The sequence below is a fragment of the Malaclemys terrapin genome, chromosome 8 (assembly GCF_027887155.1).
Source record: "Malaclemys terrapin pileata isolate rMalTer1 chromosome 8, rMalTer1.hap1, whole genome shotgun sequence".
NCBI classification, from domain to species: domain Eukaryota; kingdom Metazoa; phylum Chordata; order Testudines; family Emydidae; genus Malaclemys; species Malaclemys terrapin.
Window position 1 is genome coordinate 94191165 of NC_071512.1, and position 21864 is coordinate 94213028.

At 40.4% G+C, this 21864-nt stretch overlaps 1 protein-coding gene across 4 annotated transcripts in view; it reads right to left on the reverse strand.

Annotated features, from left to right (window-relative positions):
• Positions 1–21864, reverse strand: part of NFIA (nuclear factor I A) — a 311476-nt gene that overhangs the window by 99392 nt on the left and 190220 nt on the right. For all 4 annotated transcript variants that reach the window (XM_054036629.1, XM_054036631.1, XM_054036630.1 and 1 more), the window contains exon 4: positions 8256–8330. In XM_054036629.1, coding sequence (XP_053892604.1) covers positions 8256–8330 — 75 coding nt within the window. The remainder of the gene's footprint in view (positions 1–8255; positions 8331–21864) is intronic.

Genomic DNA, 21864 nt, shown 5'->3' on the forward strand with positions numbered 1-21864 from the left:
CTATAATATAAAGCCAGCCCTTTATTACACCGAAGTATACATAAATTGAAGGTTAAGATTATACCAGCCACACTGAAAATATGCTGCTTTCTCCGCCTAAGAGATGCTCCTCAGAAAAATTACACCAAAATAGCTCAAGAACACATCCCAAGCATGAGATATAGGTTGAAAATTTCAACTGAGCTTCAACACAATACACACTCCACCCACATGGCTGCATCAAGATGTCATTTGACACAGAGCTCTGACCCCGATGAGGGAGGAGTAAAATGGTTTATTGGATAGAAATCTGGCCTTTCATTTAAAACTTCGTTTGATTGATGTGTGTGGCACCTGTAAGTGAACTAACTGATGCAGCCTCAGCTGATTTCAGCTGACAGGGTGGTCTCCATCACAACTCCTACGCACACAGGATACATTTCAATTACTTTGAAGGGGCAGAATGAGAGAGTTTGCCTGAAAGACTAGACCAACCCTCATCATAGGCCGATCATTCCATGTTAAACTGGGGAGGTGAGCAAGGAGCTGCTTCTCTTTGACCACCTGCAGGGTAGCTCTGCTCTGGATAAAGGGCACCTCTGAGGAAAACTCCCACTGATGCCAGGTTATTAGACCCGAAATGTCAAGAAAAAGAAGAGAAAAATTAGCAAAAAACCCTGTGACTTAATTCAATTTGAATATTTATTTTGGAAATATACTGAACTAGAGTACAGGAAACCCACTAAATAAAACCAGCCAAGCTGGCATTTGTCTTCCTTAAAAAATGGCACTGTCTTTTAGCTGTTAAGATATATTTAATTTATCTTTTTTCATTTTTTGTTTATTTGTTTTTACAAAGATATTTGGGTAAAACTAGGATCAGGACATGTCTAACACTGCAGCAAAGTGACAATGTACATAAGGCTAAACGTATTATAAGAAACATGATGTTTGACTAACACACTCTTTCATATACTGTGGCTTAACAACCAGAGGAAAACAAACTATCTTTCTGACTCAGCGAGGAAAGGGTCGCTCGAATTTGTTGCATAACCTTTGTCTCCTATGTACTGTATTGTTAGGTTCAAAGAGGTTTTGCCGAATACAACTGATATGAAATGTGTGATGTTCATTTTAAAATTACTAGTACAGCTTGCTATTGACCATCTAATTATGCTGAGTTCCATTTATAAACATAGCTAACCACTAAGTTTATGGAGACTTTTTGTGCTGCTTTAATAGGATATTGATCGAGAGCAAGGTTTGAGTGGACTGCCATTGAATTGTGTAATGGCATACAAAAAGCAAGGTCACGGCAACTGTTCATTCTATGCCTGCAGTCTATTTTTTATTACTATCTTTTTTTCTCTCCCTCTTATATACCCAAGCCCAAATGCTATGTTTGGAATAGCAGTCAGTCCTTGGCTAAGGAATACAGAGATATCTTTTAAATGTTATTTTTCATGCTGCTGACTTCTAACTATCTCAGCTACAGTATTGCTTAGTATAGCAGAAAACATACAGGCTATATAAAAGCCTTAGTAAGTGTGCTCTGCACTAGGGAGTTCTACGGATCCTTCCCACTCTCCTCCAGACTGCAGAAAAGCAGGGGAGCCACTCTGCCGTTTCAGAGCTGCAGCAGCACCAACTCCTGCTTTTTTGCAAGGCGGCTGAGTGTAGGGCAATCTCCAGCAGATCTAGGTGGATCTGAAGGCCCCGCTACCCCAAAACCATTTTGTGGCGGCACGAAAGAAGCTCTGTGTCAAACAGAGAAAGTAGACCCCTCTGGTGGGCTGTGGACTACAGCTATTGATACTCACTCTACCTTCGGGGGAATTACACTGCGGGTTGGCCCTCTACCTCCAGAGGTGGGTGCAACAGGACTTCCCCTATAATTTGTTTACATTATACCTCTTCTTTTGAGTGGATAAGGACTGCTTGATAAAAGCAGACTGGAAAGCTATATTCATTCGGTTAGACCCATCTGTTCCCTGCCCCACCCCCTGCCCGCTCAGAGTAGTGGCAATGAATTTAATTTCTCCTTCACATTCCTCCCACAGTAACTACAGTGTCAGTTCTATATCTTTCAGCCGAGATGATTCTGCTTCAGTACTTCTAATCATCTGAGTCGGAATGTTACAAACAGCTTTATTCAGCCTCTCGGGTGAGCGTGAGGAGTCACACACACAAACAGTATACACGAGATTATTTTCCTTTTATTGCCTTAAACAGCAATGATTATTTCATACAGTTACAGAATTATTGCACATTTCAAACACTAGGCTGCCACTTCATGCCAATCTGAGACCTCTTACATTCTGTTCCAGTTTCCCATTGCTAAAGCCCCCAAAATTCTATGCCCCAGCAGCACCCATCTATGCAGCAAGAGTAAGGAGAATTCTGCAGCTGGTTTCAATAGATACCGAAGCACTGCTACAGCAACCCCGAATCACAAAGAATGACTGCTTGAAAGTCTCACACTTTAGGAGTATCCACTCCTAAACTGCATTATTCCAGGATCCCTGCCTTTTCAAAATTCCATGACCATAAAATCATTCACAGCCTGTGGAATTTATTTAATCCTTTTATGGGATCTAAAGTGTCTAACACAGAAGAGAGAGAGAGAGAGAGAGAGAGAGAGAGAGAGAGAGAGAGAGTGTGTGTGTGTGTGTGTGTGTTTTAACTGGCATATTAAAAGGGTTAAAAATCATCCCACTAACTCCATGAAAAACTGAACTAGCATTTTACAACTTTAAGTGTGGCATTCTCAATCCAGTGAGCAGGCAGGGTGCTTCGAACATCAGCACCGGGAATTATATAATTTCAACCAACAATGCAGTGCGAAACATGCGTAAATTTGATCTGCTTTTAGGGACTGCTCATTAAGCCCCAAATCCTTCCTTCACAGCTCAGCCTGTATATTTCAGCTGTCTGTGGGGGATATCCACACAGGAAGGAATCCAGATCAGGAGCATATGCAGGTTACTCAAATCTAATGGCTGCATTAGCCTCCTCTCCATGCACCTTCCCTGGCCCCAAGCTCCCAGTCTGTCAATGTCTCCCATTCGCACTTCCAGGGTCCTGCTGAACAGGGAAATCCCGTGGAGCAGGACTTTGTGCCAAATGGGTGAACAAATTCTGCACTGCCTCCCACATCTTGCCACCCTTTCACAGCAGGCACATTCTACTGCCCTGGGGACCTCTGCACACAAGAGCTGGGGACAGAATTTAAGTCCAAATCCTCAAAGGTATTTAGGAGCCTAGCTTCTATGGATTTCAATGGAAGTTAGACACCTACACACCTCCGAGGACCTCCTCATAAAGGATGGTTGGAGGTGAGGGGTTTGTTTCGCTTGTGCAACAGCTGGATGTTCAATCAACAAATCCTGCGCATTGTCTGGGATCTACAGGAGCTTAGGGCCCCCTGTGGCTTTCACCAGCAACATAGGAGTCAACAGAGGTGCACTGGAGCCACGCTTGAATGGCTTCCCTTCATCACTGTCCCTACGATATTCTTTAAGGGGAGTTTCCCCAGTGCTGAAGGGGCCAAGGGATGGTTAAATATAGCCTCAGGCTTGAGGAACAATAACGTGCATCTGCTCTGACACTCCTGCCTTTAACCCTCAGCCCAATCCTTCCCAGTCATGGATGAACTTCTCTGTGGAGAAGTCCCAGCAGAGTCTGGGGTATGTGGGTCAATGCTGATTTTCCCCAACCACAATACAGGAATATTGGGGATCTGATCTGGCCTACTCACATTGGACTATGAGTGGAGAACGACCTCATACCTAGTTTTAGCATACACAGAGTCACAGAAATGTAGGGCTGGAAGGGACCTCGAGAGGTCATGTACTCCAGCCCCCTGCACTGAGGCTAGATCATCCCTGACAGGTGTTTGTCTAACCTGTTCTGAAAAACCTCCAATGATGGGGGATTCCATGTTTAGTTTCTTAAAATTGGCAAACATCTTTGTAGTAGCCTTTTTCATGCCCCTAAACTTCAAGCCTGCCAGTGCCTCCCAATCTCACCTCCTATGCCCAAGCATCCCTGCTTTCTTTCTCATGGTTTGTTTTTCCTATTTACCCAGCCTCTGGAAGATTGAGCAGCAGGCTAATGAGTCAGTGGTAAAGCCCATTGCTGTGGAACAGAAGAAAGCTACAGGTGTGCCTGTCACCAAGCGGGTCTATAATTCTTGTTCAGATAGCTCAGTGGTTTGAGCATTGGCCTGCTAAACCTAGGGTTGTGAGTTCAATCCTTGAAGGGGCCACTTAGGGATCTGGGGCAAAATCAGTACTTGGTCCTGGCAGGGGGCTGGACTCAATGACCTTTCAGGGTCCCTTCCAGTTCTATGAGATAGGTATATCTCCATATATCATTAAATAAATACTATGATGACTAGGACCTATACAAATGATAGATAGATTAAAGATATCAGTGGTTCTCAAACTTTTGTATTGGCGACCCCTTTCACACAACAAACCTCTGAGTGCAACTCCCTTTCTAAACACTTTTTTATATTTAACACTATTATAAATGCTGGAGGTGACGTGGAGTTTGGGAGTGGAGGCTGCAGCTCACGACCCCCACTTAATAACCTCGCGACTCCCTAAAAAATCATAACCCCCAGTTTGAGAACCCATGGATTAGAAAAAGGTATAATGTTAATACCAAATATTTGTTCCCAGGAAGCTGACTTTTTGCTTAGCTTTTTCACCCCCCTACCCAGACTTGTATGGCTGATATAACACATTTTATTTGAGTCTCTCTGTCACACTGACCCCTGACAACCTTATTCAATAAATGTGGCATATTATTATTACCCAACAATACCTAATGAGGAAATGCTGGAAACACTTTGTGCCTCGTGTTAATTTTAGATGACAGAAGCTAACAACAGACAACTACTTAAAACTCAGGGACACCATGTGTTCCTATTATCAAATTCTAAAAAATCATGAAAACTATAGGCCATACAGAGCTACAGTTCACGCAGACGCCAAAATCTGCTTCTTCTTACTTAGGTGTAAATCTAGAATAACCCCATTGACTTCAGTGCAATTATGCTGATGTAACAAAAAACAAAATTTGGTCTTTCCGTCTCAGCATGAGAATTCCTGTAGTATACGCACTGCACAGCAAGAGGGTCCGTGACAGAGAAGCAGTCTGTCCTTGAAAATTCACACACATTTAAACACATTTAGAAAATTAATATTATTGAAATGTTTTTTAAGCAAACATTGCTTTGATTTAGAGCTGTATACAAAATGTGGGCAGTACGGCTGCACTGCATCATTCATCCCCAAAACAGCATTCGCCACAACAGGGATTCAGGCCCAGCATCACACAGCTTTCTTCCAAGAACATGCTCCTGATTCTCTCTGCAGCCTCATGATCATATGTGGAATACGACCTTTTGTGAAGCTGTCATAGCGCATGCTCAGGAAATCAAAGAAGGGCCTCACCACAGAGGATGAGCATATGGGCCACTTCCCCAAGCAGGGTGGCGTTTAAAGTTGCGGTGGCTTTTTAGAGAAATAAATATATAGACTGGATTGAGTGCATCTTGATAATTCAAGCTGCCAAGTTCTAATGAAAAAATCCTGGTGAATCTGGATTAGTGCTCTGCAGGGGTTGAGCTCTCCAGTGCCAAAGCAATCTGTGGACTAGTCTGGAGTAAAGCCACAAGTATATTTAAACAGCCCAGCCAGGTTTATTCTGAATAGCGCAATATATCAAGCAACCTTACATGTCAGTTTAGGCACAACTCATAGCAGTTAATCATGGATCCTTTATGCTAAATCATTCCTGAACGTTGGCATGCAAATTCACACTGACATCAATGGGATTTTGTTGGTAGAATCCACACTAGACATATCCTACTGTGTGGGCTTGTCAGATCTCATAAACGAAACAGGGTCAGGCCCGGTCAGCATGTGTATGGGGCACCGCCACAGAAAATCCAAGGTGCTACCAGAAGTAGTGTTGCTAAGCCAGCAGTTGGTATTCTCTCTTCTCAGTCAGTACTGAAGGGAGATCCTAGTAAGTGCTGGGGCACTTTTTTTGGCAGAGGTGCTATCTTGCAGACAGGATATAAAACTGAGATCCTGATTGCATAGGGTCCTTAAAGAGACCATAGCACTTTTTGCATGAGCAAGGAGTGCAAGCCCGTGTGTCCTGGATAAATAACAGTTGGAAATTTTATTTTACCTCCCAAAATTTCCTTGGTAACTCCAATGGATGCAATGCTATATTTTCTACCCTACACTCCTGTATGTTTCCAAGCAATTTTTAAAGGCTGCTGTGTACATTCCAGCGACAGGGAGCATGAGCCTCATAAATACAATTCATAATATGTTTGTAAAATTTGTTAGACACTGGGATCTTTGGTAAAAGATTTGTTGTTGTTGTTGTTATGATAAAATGTAATGGAAGATTAATAAGCATGAAATATGCTGGCTCATAAACTCAGTCCCAAACTCTCTGCTATGGAGATCAGAAGTCAGGAGTGGTGAACCTAGTTACTTTCTAACAACTGCATCTTGCAAACACATGAACCAGGGTTGACAGAAACCAGAGACAGCTATGATGACTAGTGCTCCTCCAGTGAAGATAAGATTATCTTAATGTGGGATGTCTTAGAGGGAGAAAGGGTGGATTTCCCTTAGGACTTCAAGAGCCTTTACCCTTTGCACCAAATTAAAACATCATAAAATGGAGCTATTCACATACAGGAGGAGATAATTTAGCTATTCCCAACACTGTTTATGTTAAACATCAATTTAGTGCACTACAATAAAATAATGAAGCCAGGATATTTAAAAAAATTGGTGCCAAACATTAGGCTCCCAAGTCCATATTTGGGCACCTAAATAAAGTGGCCTGGTTTTCAAACATACTGTGCACCCAGAACTTCCTCTGGCTTCACATGTCCTTGAAACAGCCTTTCCACAGGTCATCTGGGAAGGAGAGCTAGGAGAATTGCTTGGCTAAGGTCAGGGTACCCTTTTCTTTCTCACTCTCCCGTGCATACCTCTCTGATGCCTACACAGCTCCTCCCCAACCCCCACTTCTAGTTTTTCAATAGGAAGCCAATTTAGTGCTCTGACTAGTGCTCTGATGTGTGTGTGTGTGGGGAGGGAGATAAAGTAGAAAAACAGGGTGACCTTTCCTACAGAAACACCATGGTTTGATTCAAAAACGTGGGTTCTCTCCTAAGGCTGTCCCTGCCAGGCAGGGCCCCTGGAAGGCCAAAAGTTGGACTTGCAGTGCATATAAACAAACTTTTAAACTTTCACGCTGAGAACCTGCATGCCATGTTTTATTTCTGAGCATATTAAAGCAGATAAGCTGCAAGGTTGATATTGTAAACACGGTACAATTGTTAACTACTGCAGTACTAACTGGTGCTACTGTAATGTTGCAACATAGTTTGGCCCTAGCTACAGAAATCCACAGCACCCTAGCAATGAGGGGCTGGTCTAGCTGTAATCGAGGCACAGCTTCGAGAAGGGCTGTCCATGCTCTCTCCTTGGACTGTCTGGGTTATGTCATAGAAAAATACAATCAATGCACCTTTGATCAATGGAACGGGATGGTGACAGGTACTCTTAATTCACTGTTGTTAGTGAGTATTGACAAGCTGGTAATGATCATGCTGCAGCGTGTCACTCATGCTGTGGGTATTAGCACTTTTTAAAGGTCAAAAAACAAATCCTTTTAAAAGGCAGAATTCCATACAATGGAGGTAGAATGCAGGCCTCACAAAGTTAAAGCTGTAGGGGTCTGAGTAAGTGAGCCTTTTAGGGCTAACACCGGTACAGCTGTCCACATTATTTGCAAGTTCACCAATCTAAGGGTGTTAAAACAGCAGCCACTTCTGTGCATAAACATACATGTATATACAAAACAGGAGTATATGTAATTCCCGGCTCATGGGCACAGATGATGTCATTTTAAAAGGTCTGGTTAAAATTCATCCCTTAAGCTTTGAATCTACAAACTGATCCACATGGGCACCTACACAGAGTCTTAATATCTTCAGTAGGGTGCCACATTGGTGTAAGGATCCATCGGTTTGCAAAATCAGGAACTTATCATTTATTTTTAAAATATTCTATTATTTAACTTTCCCACTTAATTTAAAATGTGGAACACAGTTAGTCATGTGTGGAGTGCAGGTAGAAGAGGGGACAGTCAGTTTCTGGGGTGTGGGGGGGAAAACAGAAGGAAATGAGAGTTATAATAAACACAGGAAACAACAACAAAAGGATACTTACTCTGTGAGACTCTGACTAGCTCAGTCACACTGAAAACACCTGATGTGACAAAACTGTCCTGGAAGCCCAAATGTCCTACAAAACAAATAGAATGAAAGAATTTTGATGAGCATTAAGCATTTAATGACAGTATTCTCAAATACTTTAGTTTCATTTAGATCTCAAATGTGACACCAAATTTCCCACTTAGCACTAATTATTATTTATGGAGGTGGGTAACTAGTCATACAGCTATGTAGGCTATTTTGTGGTTTGTATCTGGAGGTTAAGAAAGCTAACATGACACATCAGCAGGGAGTTTTCTAGATGTTAAAGCATCTCAACAGGAAATCTGAAACAAAAGAGGACTATTTTAATATATGGTTACCTTAGATGACCCCTAACGACTTAACAACTGAAATTAAAATACTGTACCTAGGAATCAGACAGGACAGCTAAATTCTATAATCGTTTTAAACATTATTCTCTAAAGAAACATCTGATCAGGATTATCTACCATTCATTCAAACAAAACAAGATTTAAAGATGTACTCTTCATTTTCTGAGGTTACACTAGGGAAATCTTAAAATAGCAGCTGTTTTAAAAAAAAAAAAAAAAACCTTTAAAATAAATACCATTCCCATAAAAAAGAAAAATTCTAGTATTTAAAACAAGCTTTGCAAAAGACAAAATAAATCTCTGCATAAGAAAAGCATTAACTTTAAGCCTTGGAATTTCTTTGAGACAGGGTGTATGTTTCCCTGCCTGATTCATTTGTGTAAGAGATGACTCTACATTTTATATCAAAATGTTGTTACACTTCACATAATGGTATTTTCCTATTTCTCTGAAAACATGTCTATCACCAAATGTTAATTCAATTTCACGGGCATAATCAATTACAAAGCAAGCAGCTTTCAAACTCAAAACCAAGTGCAAGTAAGTGTACATAGCTGGATTTACAGTTCATACAGTACATATCAGGACTTCAATTAGAGGTCTGGAGCTAGCAGGCCAGCCTGACCTCTTGCTTTTGAAATCAGGGTCAAAAGAGAAATCTCAGGATAAAGGGATTATTAAAAGAACTGTAAAGTTGTACTTGTCCACAGGATAAGTGGCATACCTTTTAAGGTTGTCCTACTTAAAGTCACTGATTCCAATGCACGCACACACATATTATTGAATGTTTTATAGGGGCACCATCTGCCCTACATAGTTAACTGTCTGTCAGATACAGTGTTATATTATTATATTCAGTACAGTATACTATACACTACTGAAATTATAATTTGGTGTCTATAGGTCCCTCTATGTGTGTGTTTGTACTACATATGCACACAAATATATTCACAAATTTGTCATGATCCAATAGTTTACAGCTAAATTACTCAAATGTACTTGATGTTAAAACTTAACCCAAATAAATCTCTCATTCTACTAGCATGAATTTTTACTATGTTTCTGAGGAGGAAAAAACTTTGAATATTTTAAGTATAAAATGCCAACGTACAAATTGAGTGTTTTTTCCATTTTCTCAACTCAAAAGTAGATTTCAGAAAATTTAGGTGATTGTGCCTGGCCGAGTTTGCATTTTTCAATAATAAAGTTCATGAGTGCATCATTTTTCTTTTTAAAAGTGGGTAATTAGTCAAATTGAATATGTTCATTGGCAATTTCCTGAGTATTTTTAATATGAGAATCTACTTTTCATATACTGCAGCAGATTTGTTTATTGGATTAAAAGATCTATGAATTAAAAATAATTCTCTTAGGTCTTCACTTCAATGGAACAACTCAGATGCCTAAAGTTAAGCACATGCTTAAGTGCTTTACTGGATAAGGGCCAGAACGCTCAGTACATGGCACCATCAAGCACCATCATGGCATCTACCCTTGGTAGGTCTGATAACAGCAGACTATACTGGTTCTGCCTGTTGTGTCCACTGGCACCTTTGTTTGCCTGACAGGCTGTCACAAAGGAGATCCTATTGCAATAATGTTGAGGGTGTGATTTCAAATACACAAAAGCAAGAACATTCACAGTGAAGGTAAAACATTGGGCTCATTCTCAAAGTGTTAGTGTGTGTGTGTTTTAGAGGGTTGTAGTTGTGATTGAACAATAGTGCAAAGCCTGACAAGATTTCCAGTCTTAATTAGTGAAAATAAACATTTATTGGCTGAGATTTTTTAACTGAATTATACATTCATAAATGATTAGGAAATCGGGCCCTTACTCACACCATTCACATCCTGACTCATATGAGCTGTCCTCTTAAATAGGCCCTGATCCTTCAATCTGATCCATGCATGCATAGATATGTGGGTCCCCACTGAGTTTAGTGGACTCCGTGTAGGCCTAAAGTTCTGCCTACATGATTCAGATTGCAGAACTAGGGCTTAGGTTTGTAGCCTTTGCTGAGGAATCTTTCTAAAATTGAAAGTGGAAAAAATGAAGGGAACCCACCAAACAAATGACAAAGGAATGGCCAGGACACAGCATCATTAACAAGAAAAGCTGTAAAAATGTAATTTTTTTGTGCCTGCTAAAAAAGGCCAAAATGGAAAAATGTCTTTCAGAGAAACTGTATCAATTTGGCTGTTCCACTTAATTGTGAATGAGAAAAAAAAATTAGGTAAAGTTGTTAAGTAATGCCAAAAGCAGATGTTAGCATTAAAAAATCCTTAATTGAAAAGAGGATTAAACATCCTAAAGTCTGCAAGATTTACTTCTAATACAGCACTTTTCTGAAATATATGCAAAATTATACTTTTGTTAAATATCCCTAAGATAGGAAGTTGAAATTGCTGTTCATGAACTGGTTATCTCTCCAGTTTTGTACCTCAATCATATTTGGGTAGTAAAGCTGGTGTTTAAAATGAGAATTAGATGATCCTTATTGAATTTATCAAAAACTATTCATTCTCTGAAGTTCTATGCATAAACTAGGGCACTTGGACACCTAAGATAGGCCCTGATTCAGCAAAGCATTAGAGCATACGCTTAACTGGAAGCATGTGCTTAAGAAAAGCACATGCTTAATTTAATGCTTTGCCAAATAGGGATGGGCTTACTCACACGCTTAAACTTAAACAGGTGCTTAAGTGCTTTTCTGAATCAAGGCTTTATGTCCAAAGAAACTCCCACTGAAATAAGTGGGAGTCTTTCTGTTGATTTCAATAGGAGTTGGATCTGCACATGAAAGAATAAGCCCTGGGTTTCAGTACTTCGCTGTAAGTCATATTTATGCGGATGATAATTTTTTTTCTGGAGGAAGTAAGAAAATAATAAAGTTAGCTGAATAAGGTATATAGTAATACTAATCAGTAAATAGTATCTTACTACCTAGTACACTCTGAGTATTATATAAATAATATGCATATATAACACCACCACCACAGCAAAAGTAATTCACTTTAGCTTGATGGTGACAGTGTAATTATGTAAAATGTGATCCTATAAATTACATTTTCTTCATTTTGGGATCAAACGTTACCCCAATAATGAAGGAGCAAAAACAAGTCTACGTTTAAGGAACCTAATTCTGATGTTGCACTATGTGATGGGGCGTCTGCCCCACACAGGGTTGAAAGGGGTTAAGGTGGCCAGGCAGGCTAATTAATTCCACCAGGTGCACCTGGAGGAGGAGCCAGGGAGCACACCACTAATTAGAAGTAGGCTCAGCGGGCCAGTATAATGCCCTGGAGCTGTTAGCAGCAAGGAGGCTGCATGAAGGCACGGAAGCAGGCTGCAGTTACTCCCTGAGTAGAAGGAGTTGGGTGCCTGGCCAGCCCAGAGGCGGGAGAAGCCCAGGAAAACAGCAACAAGGGGTCAGATTGTGTAGAGACCATGGCTGCTTGTTATAGGGTCCCTGAGCTGGAACCCAGTGTAGAGAGCGGGCTTGGGTTCCCCTACCAGCCAATGGGGAGTGGCAAGGGCATTGGAGATGCCAGCCATCCAGTGGGTCTGGAAGGACTTTGAATTCTCAAGAAGGGGAGGACCTTAGTGACCTGGCCAGAGGGCCAAGCCATGAAGAGGAGATGGCAGATCTGAGAGTGAGCAGGGCCACACGTCGAGACAGGATGGGACAAGACACCACCGGAGGGAGAGCACAAGCCTGGCGGAGCTAATTCTCAGGGCGGCCAGCAGGAGGCACTGCTAGCGATGAGTGAACCCTGTGACACACCAGTTATGTGCAAGTCAATTTCCACTGACCTTAACAGAGTTTCTCCTGTTTTACACTAGTGAATGTGAGATCAGAATTAGGCCTCAAGGTCTCATTCCATTTGCTCTGTGTTATTAAGTGAATTCATATAAAGACTGAGTCAATGGAGGCCTTGTGTGTACAAAAGCCAACTAAATTGCCTCCGAATGTTTAGTGTCCATGGAGAGTCACCTTTGTATTCGTAATTAATGCCCAGGAAGGGAGTCTCCGATGTAGGAAGATTACAGATCAAGCACTTGCATTGAAGTTTGAGAAAATCACAACTGAAGCATTTACTTTTATCTGGAAAGCTTGTATACAGTAAGCTCATCAAGTCACAGTTCCTTAATTACATATCAAAAAATGTTTTCATTGTACCAGTGTACAAAATGTTACTGTTGTTTGAAAAGTTTTCCTTATATTATTAATTATTATTATTATTTATTAAATAATTATATCCTGCATAAGTGTATGTGGTACTTTGCAAACAAAGCATGTTCTCTGTAATTTGAACAATAATATACTGTGAAAGAGTAAATCTTTTGAAGAGGAAAAAGTCCAAATTCAGTTATTTCATTTGCACTGGTCAGTCTGACGATGTATTATAGTATTAAGCTTGGAGAAACAGCTTTCTGGCAAACTTTGATTCACTTTCAGTATTTTGAAATTACGAGACAAGCTCCTATACTAGGACTGAAACAATTTATAAACCCCTATTCATGTCAAGCATCTTACTGTACATAACCATCTTAAAACCTTAAAATAGTAATAATCAATTAGGACTTCAAGCCTATTATCTTAACCAAATGCCTGATTAAAAAGAAAAGCCCTCTCCACTCAAAGTGCAATTTGATTCCTCTTGGTTCTATCCTCCACCTAGATAATCCTCTGTTTCACAAAGTGTTGAGTAACTAATTAATATTGCTTAGAATATACACGTCAGTACACCAATGCAAGGAGCCTCGGTAACAAAATGGAGGAACTGGAACTATCGGTGCAGGAAGTGAAACCAGATATCCTAGGGATAACAGAAACATGGTGGAATAGTGGTCATGACGGGAGTACAGGTATTGAAGGTTATGTTCTCAGGAAAGATGGAAATAAAGGTAAAGGTGATACAGTAGCATTGTATATTAATGATGAGGTAGTAGACTGTAAAGAAATTAGAAGTGATGGACTGGATAAAACAGAATCTATATGGGTCAAAATCACTTTGGGGGAAGAAACCTAGCACTGGTTCCACTGGGACTGTCCCTGGGTTATGCTACAGACCCCCAGGAGCTGATGGATATGGACAGACATCTCTTTAATATTTTAATGAATTGAATACTACTGGGAATTGTGTGATTATGAGATACTTTAATTTTCCATATATAGATTGGAGAACAAGTGCTACTTATAATACTTGGACCCAGATATTCCTGGATGTGATAGTTGACAGATTTCTTCACCAAATAATCATCGAACCAACAAGACATGATGCAATTTTAGATTGACTATTGGTGAGTAATGAAGACCTCATAGAAGTAGTTGTAGAAGACAACCTTGATTCGAGTGATCATGAGGGAATTCAGTATAAACTAAATGGAAGGATAAACAAAAATAGATCTGCAACTAGGATCCTTGATTTCAAAAGGGCAAACTTAAAAAAATTAAGGGGATTAGTTAGGGAAGTGCACTGGAGTGAAGAACTCAAGGATCTGAATTTGGAGGAGACTTGAAATTACTTTAAGTCAAAGTTGCAGACACCATCTGAAGCCTGCATCCCAAACAAGGGGAAAAAATTTTCAAGGAAGGATTGCAGACCAAACTGGATGGGCAAGCATCTAGGTTATTAAGAGAAAGCAGAAAGCCTACAAGATATGGAAGATGGGATGGATCAGCTACGTTTTGGAAGTCAGTAGGGTAGGGAAAAAATGAGAACTGACAAAAGCCAAGCAGAATTAAGCCTCGCAAAGGAAATTAAAACCAGTAGCAAAAGATTCTATAGCCATATAATTTTTTAAAAAAACAAGGAAACAAAAAGGACTACTAAGCACTGAATATGCGGTGGAGATGGCCCAACAACTAAATGAATACATTGCCTCAGTTTTTAAAAAGGGTAATGAGGAGCTTAGGGGCAGTGTTAGGGTGACTAATGAAAATGAGGATATAGAAGTAGAAATTACCATATCTGAGGTGGAAGTCAAACTCAAAACAGCTTAATGGGACCAAGTCGGAGAGCCTGGAATATCTCCAGCCAAGAATATTAAAGGAACTGGCACATGAAATTGCAAACCCAATTTTTAATGAATCTGTAAACTTGAGGGTCGTGCCCTATGGCTGGAGAATTGCTGATATAGCACTTATTTTTAAGAAAGGGAAAATAAGTGATCCAGGAAATTACAGGCCCATTAGTTTGACCTCCATTGTATGCAAGGTCTTGGAACAAATTCTGAAAGAGAAAGTAGTTAAGGACATAGAGCAGGGGTGGCCGAGCCGCATGCAGCTCTTTTACAGTTAAAGTGCAGCTCACGGACTGCCCCCCATTCTCCACCTACCAGACTGGGGTGCGGGGGAGCTCAGGTATTGTGTCCTGTAGCAGGGTGGTGGGGCTAGAGGCTTCAGCCCCACAGGAGGCCCCTGCCAGGGCTCGGGGGTTTCATCAGGAGGGGGGCTGAAGCCGTAAGCCCTGGCAGGCATACCCGGCTCTCAAACTTCTAAGAATTATCGTATGCACTTGCGGCTCAGAGGGTCAGTAAGTTTGGCCACCCCTGACATGGAGGTAAACAGTAAACTGGAATAAAATACAACATGATTTTACAAAAGGTAAATTGTGCCAGACTAACCCGATCTCTTTCTTTGAGCAGATAATTGTTTTTTTTTTTATGCAATAGATCTAATCTACCTGGATAAGGCATTTGATACAGTTCCACATGGAAAATTATTAGTTCAATTGGCGAAGATGGGGATTAACGTGAAAACTGAAAGATGGATAAAGAACTGATTAAAGAGGACACTACAACAGATCATACTGAAAGGTGAAATGTCAGGCTGGAAGGAGTTTACTAGTGGAATTCCTCAGGGATCAGTCTTGGGACCAATCTTATTTATCATTTTCATTAATGACCTTGGCACAAAAGGTGGGAGTATGCCAATAAAATTTTGAGGTGACACAAAGTTGGGAGGTATTGCCAATACTGAGGAGGACCGGAATATCATAAAAGATCTGGACAACTTGAAAACTGGAATAACAGAAATGGGATGAAATTTAATAGTGCAAAATGCAAGGTCATAAATTTAGGGACTAACAATAATTTTTCCCCTATATGCTGAGGACGTATCAGATGGAAATGACAGGAGAAGAAAGACCTGGGTGTATTGGTTGATCACAGGCTGATTATGAGCCGCCAATGTGATGTGGCTGTGAAAAAGGCTAATGCACTCCTAGGATTTATCAGGTGAGATATTTCCAGTAGAAATAGGGAAGTGTTATTACCATTATAAAAGGCACTGGTGAGCCCTCATCTGGAATTCTGTGTGAAATTCTGGTCTCTCCTGTTTAAGAAAGATGACTTCAAACTGGAATGGGGCAGAGAAAAGCTACTAGGATGATCAGAGGACACTCAAGAAGCTTGGCTTGTTTAGCCTAACCAAACGAAGCTATGGGGAGATAAGATTACTCTCTATAAATACATACGAGGGATAACGACCAGGCAGGGAGAGCAGTTATTTAAGTTAAGCGCCAATGTTGACACAAGAACAAACAGATACAAACTAGCCATCAGCAAGTTCAGGTTCAAAATTAGAGAAGGTTTCTAACCATCAGAAGAGTGAAGTTCTGGAACAGCCTTCCAAGGAGAGCAGTCAGGTGAAAAAACCTAACTGGTTTTAAGAGTGAGTTCGATAATTTTCTGGAGGGGACGGTTTTATGAGATTGCCTGCAATGGCATGTGGCCCATCTGGGACTGCTAGTAGTAAATATCCCCAACGACCAGAGATTGAACTATAGACAGGGAGGTCTCTGAGTTACTGCAGAAAATTTTTCCCCACATGTCTGGCTGGTGGGTTGACATGTTCAGGGTCCAACTGATCACCATACTTGGGGTCGGGAAGGAATTTCCACCCAGGTCAGATTGGCAGAGTTTTTTCACCTTCCTCTGCAGTGTGGGGCACAGGTCCCTTGCAGGTTTAAACTGGAGTAAATGGTGGATTCTGTGTAACTTGACATCTTTAAATCATGATTTGAGGACTTCAGTAACTCAGCCAGAGGTTAGAGGTGGGTGGGTGAGGTTCTGTGGCCTGCTATGTACAGACTAGATGATCACAATGATCCCTTCTGGCCTTAAAGTCTATGAGTTGATGAGTCCGTATCACCAACCACTGACACCTTGAGAGACAAAATAATTGAGAACTCTCCTCACCAGACTGCTCAGTGGATTAACTTTTATCTAACTGCATTGTGGTGTCAGGATAGGTGTGGTAGAACTTAGGCTTGATCCTCAGTCATGTTCTTTCCCCCAGCAAAAGCAAACAAATAAAAGGAAGGATAGAACATATGTGCATCACGTGATATCTTCATATAAGGTGTTTATTCTCTGCAAGTCTTGTGTAGACTACACATCCCAGCAAGCAATTCTCCATCGTCACCTGAATACCCTCCACAATCAAGATGGACCACTGCATTCTGGGACCTGTAGTCTATATGGACCACAGTACTCTATTAAAACTAAAGGTGACTATGATCTATTTTATTTTTTAACTCTGTAGTGTGCACTGGGCCACTGCATGCAACTCTGGTTAACGCTAACCCAAGGGATCCATTTTATTTTTCTTCATACAAAATATGTTCTGTAAACCCATAAATTATAAGCTTTAAAAGATGGGCTCAATTAAATCTTTAAAATAAGTGACTTTTTAAAAAAGAGTTCAAACTAGAAATTAACCATTATTTTAATTCTGATACAGAAATCTCATTTCCTCCCTTTTTCTACTTGCACCCTTCCTGCCCCAGCCTTGTTTTGGCTACAGTTACTTCTAGCTTAATTTTATTGTCATAGCAATAATTAACCATGGTTATTTTATTACACAGTCAAATGACATATTTCCTTACAAAATAAATGCTAGGCCACAAGTCCCATATATCATTATTCTTTGAAGCTTGCCTGCTCAGCTTTAGCACAGAGTTTTTAAGAAGCACCAGAAAATTCTTTGTGGAATGTAACAGAATGAATTAGACCGTCCAGGGCATGTCGTGTTAGTACAATAGAGGAACACTTTTAAGACTTTAAAGTCATGTAATACAATTCTAGGCTGGATCTTTCTTGTTGAAAAAAGTAGAATGGGAGTGATTGAAAGAGAAAAGGGCCAATATTTGACAACAGAAATCAGCATAACCTTTTAACAGCAGCAGTCATGGATGACTGCCCTTTGACCCGGAGAGATTATGTGGGATTTCAATGACAACAGCTGGAAGTGAGCATGTGTGAATAGAGAACACAGATCTGAGGCCTAATACAAAAGACTGCACAATCCCTGCCCAGATCAGAGTGTTGATTAGAAATTGTTTCCTGGTCCTGGCTTAATAGAGTGTGATAATGAAAGTTTTGTTAACCCTTCACACCATGCAAAATCATTGATGAATTGTGGGGGGGTTTGAACTCCAAAATTCCTGAACTGAACGGAAGAGAACAGTATGGTTCCAGAAAACTTCTTGATATTGTGGGCCAAGCTGCAACACCCGTACTCAAACTGAATAGGAACTTCGTCTGTGCGGAGTCCCACTGGTTTAATGGGATTGAGGGCTTGATCCAGCATCCACTGATGTCAGTGGAAGGATTCTCATGATGTTAATGGGCCCTATATGTGACACAAGGTCCTATCCAATGTAAGGGTATGAGAACTGAGTAATAATGGGGTTTCCTCACTGAGGCCTGTGAATTCAGCAACTCTGGTTGCAGCCAGTTTCATAACCCATAAGAGGTACAGGGGAGTTCATGGTGCTTGTAGTCTCTAGGAGCTCCAGTCATAGATCGAGACTTCTGGTGCTAAGTACTGTACAAATACAGAACAAAAAGACAGTCCCTGCCCCAAAGAGCTTACAGTCTCCCTGTAGAATGTGCTTAGCATTTCACAGGATTGGGCCCAATGAAAGACCCGCAAGTCCACATTTAAGAACCTGTGAAGCCCTGCACCATGGAAACCAGACAGTTTGTCCTAGTGTTTTGTTGCCTAAAATTACTAAAGAGATTGTAGACACTTTTTCTCTACCTATTTAACACAGAGACCTTTTAAAAATATATAAAATTTTTGCGATAATGAAAACTATTAAGAAAAATCACAATTTCAGTAAACAAATTCTCAGCACTTACTACTGTCTAGGGCCCTACATCTCGGAAAACAACAGATGTCTTAAATTAGCATATTTATCTGTTTCAGATCTTCAATCCAAAAAGGAAATGTTAAAAAAAAAGAGGAAATGTCATAAATGGTCATATTCATTTGGCAGCTTATGAGATAATATGCTCCTCAAACCCTTTCAAAGTAAATGAGATGAAATCTACATAAGGATAATCATTTTGGAATATTTATGGCACCTGACAATAAAGAGAGTAATAAAAAGAAAAGCCTTTCCCATGCAATTAATAATAGTAAGGAGTTATTTATCTTCCTTTCTTATCTAGGTTGGTTACAACAATTGTATCTCCTAGGTCTCTGCAGCGATATTACATTTTCAGCTTTATCGTCCTGAGACTGGCTCAGTGACTGGGTGAACACAGAAAGGAACTATGAGGTAATCCTGGGCAGACTGATGGATACTGCTTTCCTAATGTAGTTGGCAATGCCATGTGATGCTACCGACTACCCAGTAGGCTTGGCACAGGTAAAATGGTACCTGTGTGCTGGTGCGGGAAATAAAAGAGGAGGGTCAGGCTGATTTCCCTGGCATGAAGAAATATGGCAAGGGGACTTTAAACCCATAGTCTCAAAAGAAGCTGCCGTTCTCTTTCAAGATGGGAAATGTCACTTAGTCTGTAACTCATGATATCATGTTTCATGTCAATTGATCATATTTTGGTTTTATGTTTATATTCCAGAGGCGGTTTGAAAACACTGGTTTCCACAAGGAACACCAGATCCTGCCAATTATTATTCATGTGAGTATTTCTTACTCACCATGGGCCCAATCTTGTTCTTACTAAAGTCAATGAGAATTTTGCCATTGACATCCACAGGTGCAGGGTTGGGCCCTCATGGTGTCCTACTGACTTCAGTGTAACTACTCACTTCCATGAAAAAAGAGTTTGCAGGATAAGGATCTGGGAATGTAGGCCATAAGAATAATAGAAGGCCAAATTCTGGTTATATTTAAACTGATGTTAATTCAGAGTAACTCCACTGATTTCATTATACCAACTCAGATCACAATTGGACCTATATTATCGTTTGCATCAATATTACTGGGGGATATGCTGTAGGCATTGGGTGTACAAGACCAACATGCAAATAAACTTAAAGTTATTTAAAAATGGTTTGGAACATTTACATATTCAAAATAATCAAGAAGTGAAATAGGCACATTTGTTTCAACTCCTTGTTTATAGCACTGCAGCCCCTCCCTCCTTTAAATCTTCCTCTAACCATAGTGATGTTTATTGAATACCTGTCATTTCTCCAGCAGCATGTGCCAACAGCAGCTCACCAGTGCCAGGCTGCATGAAAACCCTTCTGTTTCCTATTCTCCAAGGGGCTCCGTTAGATCAACTACTCACCATACCCAATACACTGAAACCCATAAATTTGCAAATACTGCAGTCAAAATTCTTAACAGAAAACTGCACCCATTTTACCCAGCTTTGCATACTGAAAAATCGCATGGTCAGAAGCATTTCTCACCATGTGTAAACCGTCAATTTGATTTGAAATTAAAATTTTTGATTAACATGAGCATTTCTGAGCCTCCTGCTGGCAGCAGCCCTATTGCTGAAAAGTGACATGATTTGTGACACACATGCTGTACAGAAGCCCCATGCCAGCGATTGTTAAACCCATTTTCATTCTGCTTTAATACTGGTATGGCACTCAGGAAAAGAATATAAATATTCAGGGGGAAATGGGATGGTTGTTAAATGTTAACACTCTTTTTCTGGGTGGCAAAGCAGTATTAAAGCAGCATGGATAATGGCCTGGGGCTCCTATAAACCACAAGTCCTGTCTCTTTTCAGGAATAGGGCCCATCAGCAAGAGGCTAAGAAAAGTCCATATTAAGTACAAAACCTAACTCTCCTTGACATTTCATTTCAGTGGGAGATGCTTTTTGCTAATAAATGCTGATGGGCTACACACAGGGAAATGGGTGTAGCTTCATCCTACAACTGGCAACTCCAGCATCAAAACCATGATCTCCCGTGCCATAGTATCATATTGTAGCTTCCATACTAGCCTATGCTGTTTTCTCCTGTTTAGCTTGTTCCCCAATGATACAAATGTTTGATAGATGAATACTTAATTGTAAAGGATGGAAAGCAGAAGAAACTTTTGTAATTTTTAAGATTTTTTTAGCCCTGGATTCTGATTCTTGTAATCACTGCAAATTGGTGAGGAAGATTTTCCTGAGTGTAACAATCTGTAAATCCCTTTTGTGTTGACCTTTTTTTCAGGTCTGTGAAATTCTCATATAAAAGATAAAAGTACATTGGGGATTTTTGCAAATGTATGGCAGTGTTGCTACCGCTAGCGTCTCACTCATCTGTGATACCTGCATATTTCTCAGGGTGGAGGATTTTTTTCCAGCAATGTAGTGTTCTGAAGAAGTTTATCGCTAAGCAAGTGTCAATACGACTCATTTTTGAGCAAAAACACAGCGTTGACAATTTCTACCCTCATTTCTCAACTCCAAACAGTGTCTCACATCCAACGCTCAGCTTCACTAGACTGTTTATTCCTGGTAAACACAGAGCAAATTCTACTTGGTAAAGTAACACAACTATTAGAAACGTCTTGTAATTATTAAAAATAACAAACACTTTGACTGATGAATGAAATACTGGGATATTTCAGAAGTCCTGTGGAAAAGTTCCGGGGGCACTAGAAAACCATGGATGAAAACCCTAACTCCATTTAAGACAACGGCAAAGCTCAGGATTTCACCCCATATGAAAAACCAGCACAGTAAAGTCTTGATGAAACCATCATGTATGGTCTCTATAGACATCTAGGTTCTTTTAAATAAATCCTGTTTCTAAATATCTAGGTTTCTATGTTGCCTAAATATACAAATAAACCCAGGAATAGTGTAATTATTTTAGGACCTATAAAAAACACCAAGTTTTATACTCCCTCTGCTGGTGGTAGCTAACTATATTCCCATAGTTTATATCAGGGGTCGGCAACGTTCAGCACGCGGCTCGCCAGGGTAAGCACCCTGGCGGGCTGGGCCAGTTTTATT